Genomic DNA, 23,319 nt, shown 5'->3' on the forward strand with positions numbered 1-23,319 from the left:
GGCACAAAAAACAAAGTATTTTGCAGGTATTTAGTCATAAACAAAAGTACTGGACAAATGAATATTCCGACTTGATGTTGGTAGATGAACAGTCGGGAGATCTGTGTTATTATAATTCATCCTGAGGTGAATTAAATGTGTGCACATTTAATAGCAATCCATCCAAGCCTATTTAAGATACTTTTACTCAAAATAACAAGGGATCACTAAAGTCAATTGGGTTCATCATCTGTGTACCATTAATGTCTGTACTAATTTTTTTTTACCAATCCATCCTGTGGATGTAGACATTCCATAGTTAAGTGAAAATGTTGACCTGCTGGTGGCACTAGAAGGAAAGTTGGAGGATGACTTAAGTCAGTAGGATTCATCATCTGATGACCCTGAATGTCTGTACTAAATTTCATGGCAATCCATCCAATAGTTGTTATATTTCAAAGCCATGCTACCTCTGAGATTTCTGCCTCTACAGCAATACAATGGAGATAAATGGAACTTCACTTCTGACGTTGTCATGAAACAAAGGCTTTCTACAGTATTTACTGTTTTATCAGCAGACCAGATCCAACTTCAAAGTGTTGACATACAATAAAACCATACATGAATGTTACGTAGTCATCCCCTTATTGTCTGAGGCCCGTTCATGTCGCACGTAGGTCCGGTTACAAAATGTAGTCATCACCTTATTGTCTGAGAGGCTTTGAGGCTATCTTGAAAAGGTATTCAGGTAGAGCACTGAATATTTGTCATTATTTGCACAAGAATGGTCAACTTTAATCCTAATAGCTTTAATCTATGTATCTTTTACTTTAGAAGAGGATCCTGACATGTTTTCACCTGAAGGCCCAGTGGGTAGTAAACAGACACATAATCACTGTAACATCAAGAGAAGAAATAAGACTCCCAGTCACAAACATCTTTCGAGCTTTAGCTGTTTTTACTGAAAAACTGTAACAGGGGTTGGTGAACCAGGCACCTCTGTAGCATGACGCTGCTACTGTACATACAACACCCACAGCACAGTCACTGATTATACAATGCTTCTAATCAATATATTAATCAATATATATAATGTATTGTATAATCGACAGCTCTGGGTCACACCACATTGGGATCAGAACATGGATCAAAATGCTCCCTCTCTGTTTTTAATCATTAAAACATATTGGTTCTGGTATATGGATGCCTGAGAATTTTGATCCAGGTCCAGGTTTTGTTTGTTTCTCACAACCTACTCAACATTACACACACAGAAACCTTTGGGCCAGTGGGCATGAAATGTTTCAGATCATCAAGTATTCAGTAGTCAATAAGACCAAACTTCTTTCAGAAAAGCAACAATTTTATGGTGTGAAATGGGATCAACATCACGGCTGTGTCTAAAATACGTCAGTGCTGCAGGCCCAGAGGTCCAGTCAGTACTGGCGGATGATGACAACAGCAACTTGTGGTCAACAGGTGTTCCAAACAGATCATAGGACACACAGTGTCAGGGCAGGCATCACCAAACACCAAATCATTTTAAAGATCAGATTTGAAATTAACAACCCTTCACTTGAAGAAAAAAAAAAAGCCTTTAAGAGGTTTTGCAACAACACAGCAACTGGGACATCCTGGACATGCAGAGTGGACAGTGTTGCCATGGGAAACTGAGCTGATGGCTGAAGGACACAGTTCATGTGAGCTCAGCTTAGGCTTCAGCCACAACCCTGTTTAACTATTTATACTTAAAGATCTGAGGACAGGAAACCCTGGAGCTGCCAGTTGTGTTGCTTCCTCGGCAGAGGAGTAGAAGATACTCAGATTCTTCAGAGCTGTTTAACATTAGGACTTCATATCCAATCATACCTCTCAATTCTGATCAAAATCTGAGAATTGCTTCACAGCCGAGCTAAACATCCTCTATACTGGTGTCCAATGTTTTCCAATACAGTACTATCAAGTCAACAGACATTTGAAAAACCAGCTTATCAAGTCTTTCTGGTTTCTGGTGCATCTATTAACTCAAGAGACATTGTGTAACTACTGTGAAGCAACTGATGAGATCTTGGTCAGAATTGATTGGCAGACTGTGATAGACATTTGGAGGGACCTTCAGGTTAGTCAAGCAGACTCCACCACTCTTGAGCAGGGCTGGGTATTGTGGGACATTTTTGTTATACAAGTGCGGATATGATACCCATGTTTTAAGTGTAGCAAAAGTAAGTTTTTTTTTTAAATCTTCCTTTTAGGAATGAAACAGAACAGAACTCCTTTTTTCATTTAACATAAAATGTTAAATATCTTCTGAACACAGTCCAAAACTGGCAAAAAATGTAGATTTAAATTTTTTTTTAAGACCAGACATTCAAAGTCAGCTTTTGATACTCTCTGATACGGACACATTTTGATACCCAGCCCTTCCCCCTACTGGTGGATATAATTGGACAGCTGGAGAAAAAAAGAGGTTTTGGGGGGGTCACTGTCTGTCACACACTCAACCATCTTCACATTAAAGCAGTGTGGTGTTCATGTGTAATGGGATTGTGAGGCATCACCTGGAATACAGAAAAATGTAGAAACTGAAAATATACAAGTCACAATCTCTAACCCTAAAACATCATCTATCAGAGCCTAGTCAGCCTGCCTGCAGCTGAAATGTCAAAAGTTCAGTATCATAAAAAAGTTGAATATGAAACATCGTTAGGCTTGGTTGTGGTATTGAAGGAATGAATTGACTTTATGGGGATGTGACACTGAGGCTGACGCTGTTTGGCATTGTACTGATAAAAAAAAGTCAAAGACAAACTGAAAATTGACCTGACTTCCTCAGTAATTATGATTGTTGCTGCGAACCTATCAATTTGTCCATTTCCTGCATTTGGGTACACATTTACAGCTTTCCTTTGCAGAGTTTCAGTAGATCTCTGGGTGTATTACTGTGAGCAAAACATACATTGGTGCAGTGAGGTTTCATGCGGTAAATTCGTAAAATGATGGCTGTCAGGAAAACACAAAAAGGTGCAAGAGGAAGCTTACATGCTGCCTGTAAATTAGCAGGCCAAGGTGCAAATATGCTCACAATATCCTGAGTACAAATGGGGCTCGTATCTTCTCACATCCATCCAACTGTCATTATGGAATACGCTGTTCAATACACAGGACTACATGGTGCCCTGAGACGTCAACCCACTACAACTTACATAACACAGGAAAATAGAAAAAGCAAAAGCAAATGTGGAAAACATCTTCCCCAATATGATGAGAATAGTTGTATTTGGTTGTGTTGACATGAGGTGTCAAATTGGTGAAGATGTTTTCTTTATTTGCTTGTGTTTTGTCTTTTTGCATCTGTTCTCTTAAGTCAAAGTATGTTGAGCAATCAGGGACACCATAGGAATGGCTTCAAAATACACAAATTTCTTCAAAAAGAACACTCGTCACAACATGAAAACCTGAGGAATTACAAAAGAAAAGTCAGATTCTTGAACAAATGCACTGCACTTAGAGGAAGGAAACTTAACTATTCTCTTTGGATGGAATGATTGTGTTTGCTGCATGGAAATTTTAGAAAATAAAAACTGAACCCAACATATCTCATTTCAGAGACTGTAGGAATGATTCAAAGATATACTGTATACATGAATAAGTAAGAAAGGTTAAGATGGCAATTGTGTTGCTCTCCTTTTCTCAATCTGTGTGTACGTGAATTCTGACTGACAAGTGAATGTCACCAAAGAACTGCCATGTTTAAATCTGTGGACAACACCTGCAACCTGCACAGATGATCTGGGTAGGACTGCACTATAGTTTAACCATGTGTTATTTACTTGCACACTGGTGGAAATTGTAAATAAAGCTAGTATCCACCATGATTGTATCCTGGGGTTTGTGAAAAACTGCTCACCCGCGCATTGTCAGTTTGTGGACAAACAACAACAACTCACAGCTCACACTGGACATCACAATCAAAAATATTACTAAGAAAAAAAAACTATCACTTTTATTAATTTTGGTCACAAGGTTTAAAGGTTTGCCCTCCACAAAACTGTGTCACAGGCTGTATGAGCTTTCAGATCTATCATACAGGTAGACCATACATATTACACTGTATATTGCTAACTGGAATGGTATATTCAATATTACTGATGGCCTGCAATGTTCTTTGTTATCTTGAATGTAACATATTTGTCTGTATCTGCTAATAACAAACAGCAAAATCCCAATACATGTAAGAATAAGAAAAACAGATGATTTTGGAATGATAGCATGGCCTGTAGATGGTAGCAGGGATCATGGGTAAGCTTTGATCCACTGGGCAGTGTTGAAGTTTAGAGAATAGGATAACTTTTTGATTTCAACTGATTTGAGAAAAGGAAAACTCAACTGAAATTAAGAATCACATCTTCATTGTGAGCTTTCAACTCACGCATTTCAGGAAGATCCAAATCAAAACGTGACACAACTCTAAAGTTGTTAAACTGGAAATATTGAGAAAGATTTGTTCTTTCAACTTCCCTGTGTAACTTACTACACTGACAACAATCAACAATAGCTAGAGTGTTGACGGTCTGTTCGACAGTGCAGACCAAAAATAAAACAGACTCCAAATATTTCTGTGAACCAAAACAGTGTTTAGGAAACCCTGATGTCATACATCTCATATCTCAGTCCTCAAGTGAATGTTCTACATTTTGGCAAGCTTCAAAAAAGCTTGTTATAAGGATGATCCTATTCACAACACTGTATTTATTGTACACCATTTGGTTTGAGTGTCTGAATTCAAGGTGTGAATGCTCTATATAGTACATCAAAAATCAAGTTTGGCATTAAAGTGCAGATAATTCTCAAGTGTCTCTTATTGCTCACTGATGAGCTTCCTGAATGACTTTGGGACAACTAATAAAAAATTCATTGAGATTATTGCAGAATAGGTTACATTAAATGGCTAATATAAATTATACCATAAAAGCAAAGACTAGAAAGAAATTAAAACAGAACCAGCTACGACCAGAATAAAAACAGAACAGTGAAAAAGAGCCAGCTACTCTGATTGTCATTCTGAGAGTTAAGACCACAACATCAGGTGATGTTAGACCAACACACTGCGTAAGAGTGTCCCACTTTGGGATGTGAACAAAAGAAATTAAATTATCATCTTTAGCGCTCTGTTAGAAACATTAAGAAAATCATTTTCTCCAGTGTAATCAAAACTACCTGTCTTTACCAAAAAATATGGATGATATGATTCTAATGATTCAATGACGCAGACTGATGGTGGCGACTGTAGTGTTGACATGATGACAGAGTTCTGAAATGAGTTTGCCAATATGCAGATGATGTGATGGTGTGTAACCTGTAACTCATTGAGACAAAACTGGAACAAACCATCGCTAAGCCTCCTATGCTCTCTGACTAACATCCAGCCTCAAGAAATGTGTTGATTAGTACAATTACATGCTGAATATACAAATACATCAAAATGACTTTGTCTCAAGGCTAACATGTTATTTCTTTAGACCAACTCTTACAGGTGTGAAATCTGAACATGTATCTCATGAGTGTAAGATTCACTCTCACGTGGATCCAGAAACACCAATCCAGCTGAAGAGTGTGAGACAGACAGGTGAATGCCCCCCCAGTTTCACACACAAGAATTACTGTTACAGAAACCAACAGTTTTCAATCCAACAGTCTTCAGTTTTTCAATCAAGATTTCAGGGGACAAAATAAAAAACCCTTGGGACTCATCTTCACTCTTAGTTTCCAAAAACTGATCAGCCTAAATGGGCTGACCAATGTATTTAGGGCATCTTTCCCACTCATACATACATAAATAAGTTGGCATACATTCAGCAAAACTATTTCCTGATGGAGGGTATTTTTTCCACATGGGTTGACCGGGAGGGTTATTGGGATGATCTTTATCTTTTTCTGGAAACAAAAGTAAAATTCCTTCTCAGCTCTGCGGCTGAACAGTCATTCCAGCTGCTGTTCATTACAGTCTGAACTCAGCACTTCACTTTTTATTTTTTATGGAGTATTTCATATGTTCTGAATAATTATTTTTCACACCACCTCCTATTTTGGTCCATTTCATATTTACAACCACGTTTACAAATAATGGCTAGTCTATGTGTGTGTGTTCTCATCCCAGGGTCTCAAAAAGGTTGAGTGGAGGCCACTCTGTTGCACGTCCATGAACAAGAAAACATGTTACATGACTGTTTGTGTGTGTCTGTGTGTGTATGAACACACGATAGGCATTCTGTCCCGATTCACTCTTCCTACAAAGTGCGTGTTTCTCTGTGTGTGTGTGTATGTGTGTGTATGTGTGAGTTTCTAAAGCGTGTAAGGTGCAAGTAGGCAGCTCTGTGATGATTTGATGGGGCAAGCTGAAGAGCGAGGGAGTCAAGCCAGCAACTGATTGGTGTTACCAAATGTTCGTTGGCATAGTCTGTTGGCCAGTATAAATGCCAAGGCCCATGTAGTAGGTCAGAGAAAAGGTCACAAGGCCTAAAAGACCGCCATGGCGGAGAAGGACGAGGACACTTTTCAACCCTTTTTATTCTCTTATTGGAAAAAAGGGGCTTCAGGTTCATTCCAAGGTCCAAATTACAGGCTGACTTGAGATCTCTTGAGGTGCGAATGGTACATCATTTATTAAAGGCCTTTCTCTAAGCGAGTTTAAGTGGAGGCTAATAGCTAAAGGCGGTGAGAAAACCTTTTGGTCCTCAACAGTGGGAGTAGGGTTGAAGTTGTCGGTCTCTCCCTATGTGGGAGTTCTGTGGCACCGAGAGGGAGCAGGGGCACTTCCTGTCAGGGTGATCGGCTTGCATTCCATTTCGCTGCGTTGTTCATGCTAGGCTGAGGCTTTGAGGAGAGCCCAAGCAATGGCTGAGGAGTGGGTGTAGTTAAAGAGTCCACCTCTGGGTGGCTGCAAATGACAGGAAGATTAGTTTTTCACCCACTGCTTAGGTAAGTTAAGTGATATGCCCACCCCTGGTTATTATTGAAGGTAGGGGCAGGTTATGTGTTGGATGGCCATCTTGCTAGGTTGTTTGTTCAAGAGGTGAAAGTTCCTCCCTTGAAATAGTTCTGAACCCATACAGAGGCTCATGCGTTGAGAAAGGATTACGTAGGCATGAGAGTTTAAAACTCGTTCTTGGTTTTGAGAGTTCAACGCCCAACTCGCTGGGTAATTCCTCAGTTAGGAGGTGGAGTTTCCTCCTTTGAATAGATTCTGGACCCAGGCGAGGGGCGTGGCCTGATGTCAGGAGTCATCGTCAGTGTCGTCTATCAAAACCTTGGTGTCACGGGTCTTGGACCTGGAGGGGAAAAGGGAGAATGTGCTTACAGTGTGGACGCATAGTCTGTAGGGTTACATTACAGGTTAGATTGCTGATGCACAGTGCCAAACATCAGCCTCATCATGTGTTTGATTACTAAACTGATATTGCAAAAGTAAAGGCTTACAAAACCCTTCCCACATAAGAAAAGCTAATGTGCTTTGGGGCTGTTTTAGGCACAACTGCACACTGTTAAAAGTTAATTTCAAACTTTAGAAAACGTCACTTGACCTGAAGCTGCCAATCACTACAAAGAGCAGACATTATAAAGTATATTTAACTAGCAAGTAAGTAACCAGTAAGTAATTATTAAAGGGCACCCAAAAGCACAGGTTTGGTTTTAATGTTTGACAAACAATGAAAGTAGAACATCTTATATTCAACTGACTTTTACATGGTCTTAATGTACTACAGAAATGAATTACTTGGTAGACTGATGTGTGTCTATATGGGTATCTGAACTACATTTTTTAAACTTCTTGAAGGAGACTCAATTTATTCATCTTAAATCCCATAATATCTGTTTACTATAAACACATGTTTACTGTCCGATACTAGGGATGCCCCCCTTCTTTCCTTCCCATTAATGTCAATCGAGCTTAACAATCAAAACTGTAAATTTAGTTTTGGCCACCCTACTGTTGCACTCCCTCTTCTGGAGAAAATCTAATCATTTATATCAAAGTAATTATTTTACACTGGCAGCAAACCAATACAAAGAATAACAACAATACAGTGTGATATGATAAAGGATCTTAGATTCTTCACTGCTCCATCACATGTTCACATGTTTGAACTGTTGTTCAGACTCACTGTGAGGCGAGTCGTGGTCTACGTAGACTCATGCTGTAGCTTCTCTTCCAGCTCTTCTTGCCCTGCCGGTTCCTGACTCCGTCCTCTTGGTCCATCATCTGCTCCAGCAGGGTCTGGTCGTCAGCGTTGAGTGGAGCTACGCTGATGTCTCTGACGGCCCTGAACTCACCACAGTTATTCAGATGTTCGTTCTCCAGTCGGAAGAAGTTCCACACAAAACGCCTGGGAAGGAGAAACACTCACTGTCAATGGCCAATTTTAGTGACACGCACATTTTTATGCTTCAGGTTCAACAGTAATCAATGTCCTCATGTCCGCCAATCACCATCACACACTCTATCAGCAGCCACCAATGTTTTCTTCCAAGTCGGGAGATGTAGGTGATTATTGTGCTAAATCTTCACAAGAGCATGAGTAGAATAAAAAGAATTGATAAAATAGAAAAAGGGAGAAAAAATTGTTTAAATGTGATATGTTTAAGAGTAATTATGTATACCTAAAGACCTCCAGTGGGGCCAGTACAGTCGCCAGTATGTCAGAGATGCCATTGAAAGAGGAGAGTGCACTGAGGCAGACGGTTAAAGTCCATGAAAAACGCAACAGCACATCCTCCACTATGGCACTGTAGTAATAGGCCTGGAAAAAACAGGAAGAACACAACAGCTGTCAACACATCATCACGACAGTTTGAATCCTCAGGTACTCATACTGAGGATCAAACTAGTATCAGCCAGTCTCCTCCAACACATGGAGGTTCCAAATACCTTATGTGGGTAGACTATCTCCTCTCGCAGGAAGGTATTCTCTCCTGCATTGCGGTCAAACAGGCCCCAGTCCATCTTCAGATCCCAGACCAGTGTGTAACACGAGCTGACCACTAAACAGCTGATATACAAGTAGAAGAAGATCTGGGCATCAGCGTAGGATTCATCTGAGGAGGGAAGAGAGAGAGGGGTGTGAGGTTAGACAGCTGGTACAAAATCAGATTCATATGTTCAAGAATGGAGACGTCCATTACCTAATTCAGCATGTGTACTTCCTCAGCACAACAGAGTCATGCCCTACTCAGCAATGTGCTACTCTGGGAGGGGTTTCTTTTTAACAGACATACTGTTCCGGGAGCACTCTGGTAGCTGAATGGCACATGCCACATACCTGCAACGTCTCTAGTCTCTCTCTCCTGTTTCCTGTCTACATATCTATCAGCTTAAAACAAAGAAATAAATACTGTTCCTGCTCACTCATTATTTCCCAGAGCTTCTCCTTTTAAACTCATCACTTCCTGAAGCTGTTTCCCATTAAAAGCGGAAATGAGGAACTATGTTTAAAGCCACTTTTATAGACTTCCTTTGTGTTTGTTCTCAAAACTTAAATTTCTTGAGAACAATATGAATTTCAGGCAAAAGAGAGATGTTATGAAGTCAACTGTAGACTGACTTAGAAATTCATCAGGGTCATACCATTAATGTTAACAGACTGAATGAATGAATGAATATACTGAATATGTTTTGAAAAATTAGGTTGAAATATTATACAATTTACTGTTGGAAAGTGAGATTTAACATTCTTACCATTAAATGGGTTAAGATTGAACATTGTAGTTTGTAAAGTGTATTTTGAAAAGTTGTTGCCATGTAGTAAATCACGTTGTTATGAATACCCTGTATTTATGGTGATTTATAGGTCAGATAATAAACACTTCATATTTCAGCTTCTTGTGGCAAATTGCCCTTTCATTCCTTTCTTTGCAAATTCTGTACTGTATATTAAAATGAAGGTGTATCTACCTTTATGTGTGCTGTAGAGGGCAGCAAAGGTGACGACAAAGAAGGAAGTGGAGTATTTCCCAGCATTAACCAAATGAGGAAAGGCCCGTTTGGTGTCACGGTAACGACGCAGACACTGGACGAACCGGAACCAAGCAGGAAGACACTTGATCACCGCACGGACGCCATAGGAGTAGGAGTTACACACGTCTTTACCTGAGCAGGATGACATTCAACAGTGTGTCATTGGATCACAGTCTTCACAGCTTTGAAGAAATACACAATTTCACCCACAGTGGCTGCCTTTATCTTACAAGTCTCACCTTCACTGCTGATGAGTCCATCGTGTTTTTTCCAGTCCAGTTCAAAACTGTAGAAACAGATCATGTACTCCAGATCCATCAGAACCACCACCAGAGAGTTCAACTGGTCTGCCAGCCAGAAGTCTGCAAAGCCTACGCGATGAAATGGAGCCGTCACCACTCGAAACTGTGGAGGAGAAGGAGCGAGAGACGGAGGCTGATGAGTAGTAATCAAATATACTGTACAGTTGCACAAAAGGTGAACAGTTTGACACAAACTTAAAGAAAAAAACAAACAAGAAGCCTGTGTCATTTGTTATTGAGTGAAGTTACCAGGAGTTTGAGCAGCCAGAAGCGTGACTTGTAGTAGCAGGTCTTGAAGGGGTTGATAAGGAAGAGGAGGAAGAAGCCGTACAGAGCCAGAGGGTTTGCCTGCATCGGTACCAGGATGCTGTCACTGAACAGACAGGACAGCAGGCTGACGCACCACAGCACGCCCAACAGACCTGCAATCTGCACACACAAAGACTTAATATGTCACAAAAGCTGAGGGGTAATACATGTGTACATATCCAGCCTGAACTTGTATTAAAAAAATGATAGAAATGTTCATGATATACCCGGTAACAAAGTCATCTTATTTCCATATCTCACTGTAATCTGAGCAACATTTGTTGTGTCTGTTAGACAGTGTGTTTGTATGTGTGTGTGCTCATACCTCAAAAAGATGTTGGTGGGACAGATTATTTCTGGGGTTAAGTTCAAATATGAGTACATGGTTGACTCCTGCCTGCCTCCACCCATAGGTGTTGATGCCTGGAAGACAGAAAAACAGAACAAGCAGGCTGGTCAGAGGACAGACTGAGGGTTTTTCACATTCTTATTTCTAAGAGGACACCCTCCAGACTTGTATGGTTGAGGCCTTCTTCGTGTGTGTACGCACGAATATTAAAATGGAACTGGAACTGTAATTTAGATAAAGTTAACATGGCATTTCTGGATGTTTTTTCATAGATTATGGGGAATGACAATGAAACAAACATTGTCATTCCCCATAATCTATGAAAAAACATCCAGAAATGATTATGAGGAATGACAATGTTTGTTTCCCTGCGCTGCAGAACTTCCTCTTCTAAAACTGAATGAGCGGAAAAAGAGGACTCCCAAAATAGCAACTGAGCATGCGTGTGTGTGTGTGTGTGTGTGTGTGTGTGTGTGTGTGTGTTTATGCATACCTAACAGGAAGAGGAATTCTATTAACAGGAAGCCTCCTCTGTAGATTCTGACCATAGGCCAAACATCAGCACTACGGATCACCACAGCTCCTAGAGACAGAGAGACAGAGAGAGTGATAGAGAGACACACTGGTTAAAGGAGACAAAATGTACCAATGGTAACAACATAATTCATTTCCACAGGATCCATAGGAGAGAACTGCTAACATCTTAACTGGAAAATGGATCCAATTAAAAATCATTTGAAAATATTTGCTTATTATTGGAAACTTCATGTTCCATATTTGCTTCTTTGTATGCTTGTCTGTAGAGATCTTCCAGCGAATTTACAATTATATATCAGTTTATTTCCAAGACATAATAGGACCCATAAAATAAAGTGTTACCACTCATTCCCAAGTTTGAGCGATTTTTTTCTTCTTCTTGAAACTTGTATTTGTTTTGTAAAAGCCAAAGTACTTATTATATTATATTATGTGGGTATATTTTTGTCTAGACACACAGACAGTCAAAATCCAGGAAGTAAAAACTGAGTCACTAGATGATTAAAATCTTATATTGCTTTTAGATGTACTAATTTAAATTATATTGCAGTTCTAGTTTGAATATGTGTGTGTTACCTGTAATGACCACTGTGACCATTAAGACGAGGAACACTCCACAGTAAAGGCCGACTCTAAAGGTGGTCCAAGCAGGAGCCGGCTGCAAGAAAGAGTAGGAAAACATGACATGACAATCAGTGATGGTGACTGTTGTTATTTACTGCTTCTACCGAAACACACCAGCAACATTCAGTCTGTAAAATCCTTCATTCTTCATTGTTCAGGAATCAAGCTTCACTTGAATGATTATGCTTTATTTCAGTTATTAATACTCATATAATTTCTATTTCAAAGTAGTTTTTTAATTGGGTATATGGGTCTACAGTAATGGTCATCAAAGAGACTTAATATCTAAAAGACCATATTTGTATTTTAGTGTAGTTCATTATATTCAATTTGAATTGGTTCATTGTCTTTTTACATTTTGATCTAATGCATTTCTTTTTGGCATGCAGATCTGTGTATTTGTGGTATTTGAAATTTGCTTTTATAAATAGAAACAAAAACTGAAAAGGAAAGTGTTATTTGATATTCATTTTTAAAAGTACAATGACAAAAATGCATAAAACATGCCCTTTTTGTTTCCATGCTCAAATATGGCAGATATGAAGTTAAAATTAAAATTTAAAAAACTTTTTTTTGTGAATTGAAAAATGAAACTACAATAACTCCAAAACTAAATAATAGGTTCTTCTTCTTCTGCCATTTGTGGCATCAGGTGCACACAGTACTGATGTTATTACACTCGACATGCAGTGAAACATGGATCAGTACATGGTTTTCAAAGATAATAAACAAGCAGGGTCGAAAACTCCCAGATGTGAGACGCCCGCTTTCAGGCTCTATCTCACATTCTCATGCTGCCCAAACAAATCTCACGCCTAATAAAATGAAGCCACAAAGCTACTGCTAGATGAATAATATAGCTATCAAGGATATCTAGGCTTCTACCACACACAGGTTGGTGGAAAACCACACACTCCTCTCTAAAAATGACAAAAGCTTTCATGTATGTTGCCTTTTTCACTTTTCCTTTGTGTAAATAGCTGTGACATCACACAGCAACAGAAGCCATACATGCGTCTCCTAATTGAGAAGTACAATTTATGCACCGGGCACAGCTGCAGTAACTTGATTAATGATTTATAATCAATTATAGGATCGTTTAGGTAAATCACATCAGAATATCCAAGGCCATTACAATACAAGCTGTTAGTTACTATGACTCATTTGGCATTGTTGCTGATTGTTCTGACCTATGACAACTTATGGTTTCAGACAAATGAAATAACGGCTGTTTTCCTGTTTTGTTTACTTGCAGTTATTCTTATTTGATGTTCAAACCAGAAAAGGGAAAATGATATTTCAATTTTATTGACTCAAACAACACTTCAGATAGCAAAAAGTGCATGGACCATTGTTAGGCACTTTGTCTTGATTCAGTGTTTGGAAATAAACCTGCTAGTCCAAACTTTCTATTGAAATGAAGGACTGGGATTGCAAAGTAGGGTCTATGTGTGATATCATTTTATACACACAAGAAAAGCACAATACAACAAAGAAAGAGGACTTGTAGATTACATGTAAAGATTCAAAACTTACACTGCATCTAAACATTGAGACAAACAGTCAGAACATTGAATCAAATATTCAAAGATCATGGCTGTCCCCTGTTTAATGGGCCATTAGGTTACTTTGAAGACTGAGGAGAGTAAACTGTCTCATGATTCAAAGGAGCAGTTTAGGTGATAGCAGAGGATAGTGAGTTTATGAACAGTATCTATCAGAACATATATGTGTGTGTGTGTGTGTGTGTGTCTGACCTGTGCCGCTCCCAGGGGAGGTACCCTCAGCCTCTTCATGGCCCTCTGCCTGTCACCACCTTCCAACTCTGTTGTGACCAACGCCTGAAAGACAGGAGATGAGACATGTAAAACCGTCTTTAGCAATACTGTTCTTAAATAAAGTCATGCTGATAAAGCAAAATTCGGTAGGGCTGCCCTGTATGAGTGCACATGATGCGTGTATACCTCGGTCTCAGAGATGAGCTGTGTGATTTTCTTGCATGTGTAAAAAGGAGCCACTTCAACATGGGCCACCCTCCAGTCGGCCCCCCTCGACGTCTCCAAGATCTTATCATGCTTCTTCAGGATCTTCCTGAAACCTGTGAAGTTCAGGTTCTACAGAGACAGAGAGAGACAGAGAGAAAGAGAGAGAGAGAGAGAGAGAGAGAGAGAGAGACAGAGAGAGAGAGAGAGACAGAAGGATGAAAGAAACAAAGCTGTCAAACGCAGCTGATGAAAGCTGTGAAAAGCGTTCTCCACATGTGGTACAGCTGTGTTTAGTAAAGTAGATTGGATGCAGACTGAACACACGTTATAATCCTGTTTTGCATAACAGTAGCTCTACTGACACATGTAAAAATATCCACATCCAGTTACAAACATTCATTATCATTGTAATTATCATCATCATCATCTGTTACTTAAAACTGCATTCATTTATTTATTTTGGTCACTTCTGGGCAACAGGAAAGCTATAAACACAACATCTGACATATTAGCACCTTATAAAGTTGGTGAACATTAAGTTGGTTTAATATTTATGAGCTGTTTGTGAACACACAGTTTTGCAGACACAGAGCAACATCAGCATTAATCTGGAGTGGTGTTTCTGGTCACCTGATGAACAGAGGATCAATATTCACTCTCCTGTTTGCTCAGTTTTGGTTTTGCATGTTTTCTATACATTGTATCTCTATACATGCTCCAAGAGAAAATCTAAATGTGCATTTTGTTATTTTATGTGTAGAAGTTTTCAATACAGCATAAATATCCATCTATAAATGGACAGAGCAGATTGTCAGAGTTCCTGGTTTATACTGTAAGAAGCATGTTGATCACTTGGTCACTTTTACAGGAGAAAAAGTCAGAAATTTGAAGAGGCAAGATCTCAAGTTGCAAGGAGCGTCTTTTTTCTATGATTTCCATGTGGATTTACTGATGCTGATCCTGAACAGATCAGAAACATACATCTTTGCAAAGGGAAGGTTCTGCTGATTATTACAGTGTGTGCATGATGTCTGGATTGAAAGGGTTATGATTTAGAGATTAAGGCGTACAAATTTTGATGCATATTCCATCCGTTGAGTGCAAAGGATTAATATATAGAATGTGTTTAGTCGTTTGGCTCTGCAGAAGGCACATTTGTGCTGAAACGACAGCTCGTGGAATTAAGTCTGCACTGCATAACTGTCAAAATGCTCCTGCAAGTTTTTTTTTTGATTTAATGATCTCAATGGGGAAACTGAGAAAAAGAAACAAGCTGAGGTAAAACTGTGACAGCATCTTTGAGTTTCTTGGTTTGCATGTACACTGTTGAGATGAGGTCTGTGTGTGTGTGTGTGTGTGTGAATGTGCACCTGATAGTTCTGCAGCAGTATGAGGCTGAGGTAGAACTCGGAGAAGGCCAGTTGCAGGTCCTTTATGTTTCTGTGTTTGCATCTCTCCTGCTGCGACAGGGCGAACACCGTCTTCCTCCTCCTCAGGCCCCGCCCGTTAGCTGAGCTCTCCCTCTGGGCGTCCAACGATGACTGCAGCTCATTCTGCAGCGTAGCGAATCGCCTCTGAGCCTCAGCCAGCTTTTCTGCAGGGGGAAGAGCAGGAAAGAGAGGAGCACGATTTCACAGATAGAAAGCCGCTGCACACCAATATGCACAAACACACTGCAGAGCTCTATCTAAATGAGTGCCTTCTAGCTGTAAAGTATATAACAGCGTGTGTGTGTAGGGTGTAGTATTAGGTGTAGTCATTACCTGAGTAGAAGGTGTTGATCTTGGCCAGTTCTTTTTCACATGTCTGGAAGAACTTCTCTTCGAACTTAGCATAGTACCTCTTAACTGTATCTTCATCTGTGACTGTGGGAAGAGAAAAGTTTTAGATTAGTGAACATGCAAGAACAGAGTGAAGATGTTTCTCACAGCACTGATTAATTCATCTTAATGGACATGATGGGAAGTGAAAAGGAGGGCAGAAAGGTAAAGGAAAGAGAGGACAGAAAAGGCAGAACAAGGAGAAGTGGGGATAGAGGATTCAGTGTGTGAATGTGAAATTGCTATCTTTGTGTTTTGTGCAGCAAAGACTCCCTCGACTTGTCCTGCTCTGACCAGCAGATGGAGCAGTGAGACAGCAGCAGAGCACTTCATCTTTCTCAAATGTTTTCAGAAGTTCTGGAGTTTTTAAACCCTCAAATTTGATATTTTTATTAGTGTAACCAGGCAGACATAATGCCCTTTTAGTTTTTATAAGATTTCATTTTAATCCAACACTAATATGATAAAGGTTCCTCCCTGACTACAGGTACATAAATACAGTATAGAGATTTGATATCTGAAATGTCATTTATTTCAAATCAAATAAAATTTTCTCCAATTATCTTTATTGAAAGGCAGAAGGTTTTTAAGACAGAAAATGGCTCACTCAGTAAAAACACTCAGTGAAAAGACTCAACTTGGCATACAAATGTTTTTAACAGAACATTGAGACAGTATTTGATATCTACAGAGACATTTTCAGAGAAGCCGCACTCTTTCCTTGCCATGCTTGTCAATCATCTCTTTGTTTACATCCAGCTTTAGATGGTTGTCAAATTTCAACACCCTCATCATGTACACTCATTCACTAGGAACACCTGTACACCTGCTTATTCATGCAATTACATGTCAGTGCCCGACATAACCGATGGCCCGGGGCCAGTAAAAGTTTATGCAGTGCAAGTTGATTGGCCGGTCACTGCCAATCAGTGTCACGGTTATACAGTTCAGTTTAGGACAAGGGGAGGACATTTCTCTTTGTTTGATGACGTTGAAAGTAACGTGAGGCTTTGCTGACTCATTTTAAAAAAGACAAGAGAAAAAGAAAGGGAGAGCACGAGCCAGTGAGAGAGTGAGAGAGAGAGAGAGAGAGCGCAGCGGTGGTCGAATGAGGAGAGGGAGCGGCGGTAGAGAAAACAAAGCAGTGAATGAGAGAATGAATCCTTATTTTCTAATTTGTTCAAAAGCAGAAACACTCAACAGATGATTTACTGTGAAAACAGATGCTCTTAGTTTCTTTTTCATTTTCCTCCTGCAGTTTTCCTTTCCATTCATTCATTACAGTTCACCTGCATGTTTGACAGGTGGCTCGAGGAAGCAGACGGAAGGAGCTTGGTGTGAACATATACACACAAACATTATGTTCATTATGTTCGTTCTCTCACTCTTCTATCTTGACATGTACATTCTGCACATCTCTCAGCATTGTCTCAGTTTTTGACCCAAGAGTTTATTATCAAGGTCATTCATACCGGCTGAAATGTTATTATCATAAATTCTCTTCTCTTCTCCCTATGTACTCCATACTCTCTGGCTTTACACCAAATATGGAGAAACCTGCATTTATACACCATTCATTTACTGATCCAGATCCAATATGTGCCTAATTTTATACTTTGCATATTTGTGTAATATATCAACATTACATATCCATAACTAAAGGAAAACATCAAAATCTAAAGGAAACTTCATTATCATGTATACAATGCATATATCACCAAAAAAAGAGGTTATTTTCATTGTTTTGGCTGCTGGACCAGTGAGAATATACAAGGAGCCAGTAGAACTCTGATCTAGTGGGCCAGTGGGGAAAGAATACTACATTGGACACTGCATGTGGCAGCAGTGCAATGCATAAAACCATGCAGATACGGGTCAGGAACTTCAGTTAATGTTCACATCAATCATCAGAATAGGGAAAAAAATGTGATCTCAGTGACTGACTGTGGCATGATTGTTGGTGCCAGACAGGCTGAGTATTTGAGTATTTCTGAAACCGCTGGTCTCCTGGGATTTGCACACATAACAGTCCCTAGAATTTACTCAGAATGGTGCGAAAAACAAAAAACATCCAGTGAGTGGCAGGTCTGCGGATGGAAACGCCTTGTTGATGAGAGAGGTCAGAGGAGAACGGTCAGACTGGCTGGAGCTGACAGAACGGCTACTGTAAGTCAGACAACCACTCTTTACAACTGTGGTAAGCAAAAGAGCATCTCAGAATACAAAATACGTCGGACCTTGAGGCGGATGGGCAACAACAGCAGAAGGCTGCTCCTGTCAGCCAACAACAGTAATGTGAGGATGCAGTGGGTTCAGGTTCACCGAAACCGGACAGTTGAAGACCAGCAAAACATAGCCAGGTCTGATGAATCTCCATTTCTGCTGAGGTAGTAGGGTCAGAATTTGGCATCAACAGCATGAATCCACAGACTCAACCTGCCTTGTGTCAACAGTCCAGTCTGCTGCTGGTGGTGTAATGGTGTGGGGAATGTTTTCTTGGCACACTCTGGACCCCTTAATACCAATCAATCATGGTTTGAATAACACAGCTTATCTGAGTATTGTTGCTGACCATGTACATCCCTTTATGGCCACCATTTATGGTTTTCTAATGGCTGCTTCCAGAATGATAACGCACCGAGTCACAAAGCAAGTCATCTCAAACCGGTTTCATGAACATGACAATGAGTTCAGTGTACTTCAATGCCCCCCCCTCCCGCCCCCCAGTCACCAGATCTGAATCCAATACAACAGGAGATTCGTAGCATGAATGCGCAGCTGACAAAGCTGCAGAAATTAAGTGATGCCATCATGTCAACATGGACCAGAATCTAAAAAGGAATGTTTCCAACATCTTGAATCCGTGTCATGAAGAACGGAGGCTGTTTTGAGAACAAAGGGAGTATTAGTATGGTGTTGATAATAAGGTGCTCGGTGAGTGTGTAATACTCTCTGCCAAGTTATCTCTGATATGTCTAAAATCAACAATCAGTTCTTAATCAGTTTGGGATACATTCAACTCCAAAAAATGTTATCACACCGCTTTATGAAAGCTGGGAAAGCACAGCCACGGTCCTGTTCTGCACCCTGAAGAAAGACAGCTGCTCAGTGTCTAAAGCTGCAACAAACAATTATTTTCCGTAGCCATTAATCTGACAAAACAAGCAAGGTCAAAACGTCAACTTGGGCTTTATTTTCTTGATTAGTAGAATCATCTTTTGGTCTATAAAATCTGAGAATATTGTAAAAATCACAACATCTATAAGCCCAAGGTGATGTCTTGACATTGCTGAAGATAGAGGATAATCAATTTAGAGTATCATAATACTCACATGCCCAGATGTACTCTTTCAATGTACATATGGACATGCCAGTACTGTTTAGAGATACGCTGCAAAAAATTGAGAATCTATATAAACGATGACATAGTTGCAGATTAATCAACTAATCTAGCAGTGTCGTCAGAGAATCTGCCTTCATTACAGCGTATGCAGCTGAAGGTTTACATGATAAAAAAGTAAAAAGGAAATAAGAAACACAAACTCACTTGAGGTGAGTTAGTGTGTTACTATAGTTTCAGATAAACAGCCATTTACTGGAAACCTCTGTTGTCAAAATCAGGAACTAATCTTAAGTTTTACACCGATGGCTGTGATAACTGTTTTTGTTTTTCTTACCAAAAACCGTCATGACAAGTGATGTGAGAGAAACTGGCTTGTACTCCTTAACTTGTTCTGGAGAACTGATATCATGTTTACTTGTATCCTAAACAGCATAGTAAAAAGGTTTCCCTCCTCTTCCTCCCATAGAGTCATTTTGTTTTATAGTTTTACCAGAACAGCGTCCTGTAATTTTCATCATTTTTGATCTCATCTATTTAAGATCTCACGCTGGTTGAGATTCTGGTCAACTTTAATTGAATAGTTGACATAGAGAACCTGTGTGTCCGACCACTAACTTATACCCGCTGTCACGTCAACAGTGGCCCAACGACAGACGGTGCAGGTGGTTTTGAGTCAGACTCTGCAGACTCAGTGATTCACAGTGTTTTAGACTGGCTGCTTTTAGACAAGACACCAAATTAACTAAATTGGAGTGTCCCAACCACTCCTTCCCTCCCTCCTTCCCTCCATCTCTCTCACCAGTGCACAAACACACAAACAGCCACCACAGTCAGACTACAGTAATCTCCTTATCCCTTTTTGGCCTTATTCTGCTCTTTTCTCTCTGTGTCTCCACTCATGTCATCATGATTATTATCATTATTATCATTATGACATGTCTCACTCTCAGTAATAGGCTATACTTTCCATCTGACAATTGATGTTTTTAAACTCTATTTTTCAGTAACACCCTGCTTTACTCTCACACAGTTACAAACGTCCTACCAAGTGCAGAGGCATGCCATCACTTGAACTGTAGGGAGACAAGGAGGGAACAACATTACAGGTCACTTCACCCAAGTTACAAAAAAACAACAACAAAAACATGTTCTCTCCTACCTTTAATGGTATCTAGTCATGAAGATTGATTTGGTTTTATTAGTCAAGGTTTTTTAAATATCTCTAAGATTTCTGCATCCTTCTCAAGAAAATGGAGGTGCAGCCTTGGTAGCAGTTCTGTGATGCAACAGCTAAACACTAATGTCAGCATGCTCACAGTGATGATGCTAGCCTATGTTTACCATGTTCACCATGTTGGTTTGGCGTGTAGCAGGTAAACAGGAATGTGATAATAAACCTGCTAAACTCAAGTACTGGACATGATGGTCAAAAGTGATTACAATTCATCTTCCATTAATGTTTAAAGCAAATTTAACAGCAATCCATCAAACAGTTATTGAGATATTTCAATAAAGAACTAAAAAGTTAACCTTATAGTGGCACTAGAGAAAAGGTCATCAAAGTCAGTAGGATTCGTCCTGTGGGAAATGTTTGTGTAAAATTTCATAGCAATCCAGCAATGAAGTGGAGATAGAAATTTCACAACCTGGCAATATTAAACCAAAATACTATCTGTGTGTTTAGACACAATAAGATATAAATGAGAAAATTAGGGTTTTTGTATTTTGGGTGAACCAATCCTTTCAATATCACCATTAGTCAATCAACAATTTTGACAACTGATTTTTATGCAAAACCTCCAAACATTCTCTGGTTGCAGTTTCCCAAAGTGAAGATCTGCTGCTTAACTGTTTTATATAATTTTACAGTAAATCTATTTGGTTTTTGGATTGTTGTTTTAGGACAAATAAAGACATTTTGAAATATAATCTCTGAGTCATCTCAGAATCTGGGACATCTGAAATGGACATTTTATAAAGAATAATCAGCAGGACGGAAATGATTGTTAGTTGCTGTTCTAAAGATTCCAACTTTTTTTCTAGATTAAAGAGTCACCTTTTAGACTCAAAATAGCATTCACACTAACACAGCGATGCAGGTTAAACCAGTGCAAATAGCTAATCCAACAGCCTTCAGTTCCAGGATAATGGATAGTCAGAGTTCACTCATTCTCTTTGTCACTAAATTTCCTTCTAATTAACACTATCACAGGACCATTTATACACTTGGCTGCTTTTCACAAACAAATGTCATTCAGTGACAATGTATTTCCAATCACTTCTGGATGTGATTGGAGTGCTTCTTTCCAAACTGTGTCTGCGCCTATTACTGCTGATCCTATTAAACAAAATGTCAGATGATATTTTCAATAACAGCCTCAAACCAGTAAATGAGACTAAGAGTCTGCAACTTGATGTCAAAACAAACACCATTGACATTACATTCTAAGTTCTTTTAACACGTTTCTTCTTACTCTTGTAAGAGTTTTTGAACTACATCTGCAGAATTTTTTCAATGGATATTTGCGGTCAACTGATCTTCCATTGTACTCATTGATTGCTTACACAATTCTGTCAATCAGAGCAGCTGATTAAGTCGGTCACATGAAGAAGATGAGAGATAAAGACTGAGAGAGACAGACAGTAAAGATTGCTTTGACGCATAGAGACTGAGCAAAAGAAAACAGAGTATAAGAGAAGCCGTGGTACAAGGTGGAGGGATAGAAAGGAATGATAGATGGTTAGTGGGATTGATATAACAAGTCTCCGTTTGTTTCTCAAAAAGCAACAACTTAAATCTATTTCATTCAAAATACGTAATTCGTCCTCCAAGTCATTTACACACATTAAAACAATCTAAAAATACAAATATAACAATGTTGGAAAGAGTTAAAATACACATGGATGAATGGCTTGGGAGCTTACCCTGAAAGGTTTTGGGTTCAATATTAAATTAGCATTCTAACATAATCATGTCCTGACTTACAAATTGTATTGTGAGTATTTGCCAGCAACAAGCAGGAAACTCAAAAACCTCAGCAAGAAGAATTAGTGTCCTCAAAGTACAGAGCTGGTTTCATAATTTTGGGATCAAGCCACAAAGCTGAAAAGGTTGCACCAATACACCAGCACTGAAGAGGAAGTAAATCATTTTGTTTAAAAAGCAGGCTTTATGGGGAAAGCAAGCGTTTGCAGAGCACTTATAGACTACTGTATATATCATTAATCATTTTCCAGATGTTATTAATGTCTGTTGTATCTCTGAGTCGAAGACAAGTCACAGAAAGATTCTTAAAATAAACTGAAGTAAAGGGGAAAAAATGAAACGAGATGACAGTTTGAGCATGAACAGTCAGGTGCATTTATTCATTAGTCAGAAGATGGGAATAGAACAGCGTGTGGATCACAAGATCACAGTAGGTGCCAACATGTGACTACAGGCTTCTGTATAGATCATAGACCATATAAAGCAATAGTGTTTGACACATAGGCCAACTGCAAATTAATCAATAAGCCATATCACAAACAAGTACAGTCAATCATTAGGCTACATGGATAAAACACACTGACTGTTAAAAAAATAATGCACCATTACACCGTTTACAAAAGCCCCTTTTCCACCAAAAGTTCCAGGTGCTATAGAACCAGAGGAACTAATCTCAGGAACTACACTTGGAACTAAAAGTCCTTGTTGTGCAATCCTGTCGGATGAACCAGGTAGATCATACAAATAAGACCCATGATGACGTTTGAAACACAGTATTAACACGACACAGATTTATCTTGTTGTTCTTTGACTGTTGCATGACTGTGATGTTTGGGGTGAATGTTTGAACGAAAAGGAGAAATGCTGAGGAGGAAAATGAAACTGAAACTCAAGAGCACCTGTCTCCACAATAAATCATCTGTTGAGTGTTTATTAGTTATTTATTTCTGCTTTAGAACATCCCCGCCATGAAACAATAAGAAAATAGTTTTATTTCTCTCATTCACCACCACTCTCTCTCTTCATTCACTCCCTAGCTCACCCAACCAACACCATTCCCTCAGCTCGCCGCT

At 39.4% G+C, this 23,319-nt stretch overlaps 1 protein-coding gene across 1 annotated transcript in view; it reads right to left on the reverse strand.

The window, feature by feature from the left end:
* Positions 1-918: 918 nt before the first annotated feature.
* Positions 919-23,319, reverse strand: part of LOC122993644 (xenotropic and polytropic retrovirus receptor 1 homolog) — a 42,884-nt gene continuing 20,483 nt past the window's right edge. Inside the window, exons 3-16 of the mRNA XM_044367983.1 lie at positions 15,861-15,962; positions 15,468-15,691; positions 14,077-14,226; positions 13,870-13,953; positions 12,065-12,146; positions 11,445-11,534; positions 10,928-11,025; positions 10,543-10,722; positions 10,231-10,396; positions 9,929-10,123; positions 8,906-9,072; positions 8,638-8,777; positions 8,142-8,363; positions 919-7,307 (exon numbers count right to left, since the gene is read on the reverse strand). Of these exons, the coding sequence (XP_044223918.1) occupies positions 7,253-7,307; positions 8,142-8,363; positions 8,638-8,777; positions 8,906-9,072; positions 9,929-10,123; positions 10,231-10,396; positions 10,543-10,722; positions 10,928-11,025; positions 11,445-11,534; positions 12,065-12,146; positions 13,870-13,953; positions 14,077-14,226; positions 15,468-15,691; positions 15,861-15,962 (1,955 nt within the window). The 3' untranslated portion in view covers positions 919-7,252. The remainder of the gene's footprint in view (positions 7,308-8,141; positions 8,364-8,637; positions 8,778-8,905; positions 9,073-9,928; positions 10,124-10,230; positions 10,397-10,542; positions 10,723-10,927; positions 11,026-11,444; positions 11,535-12,064; positions 12,147-13,869; positions 13,954-14,076; positions 14,227-15,467; positions 15,692-15,860; positions 15,963-23,319) is intronic.

Source organism: Thunnus albacares, chromosome 12, assembly GCF_914725855.1.
Source record: "Thunnus albacares chromosome 12, fThuAlb1.1, whole genome shotgun sequence".
Lineage (NCBI taxonomy): Eukaryota > Metazoa > Chordata > Actinopteri > Scombriformes > Scombridae > Thunnus > Thunnus albacares.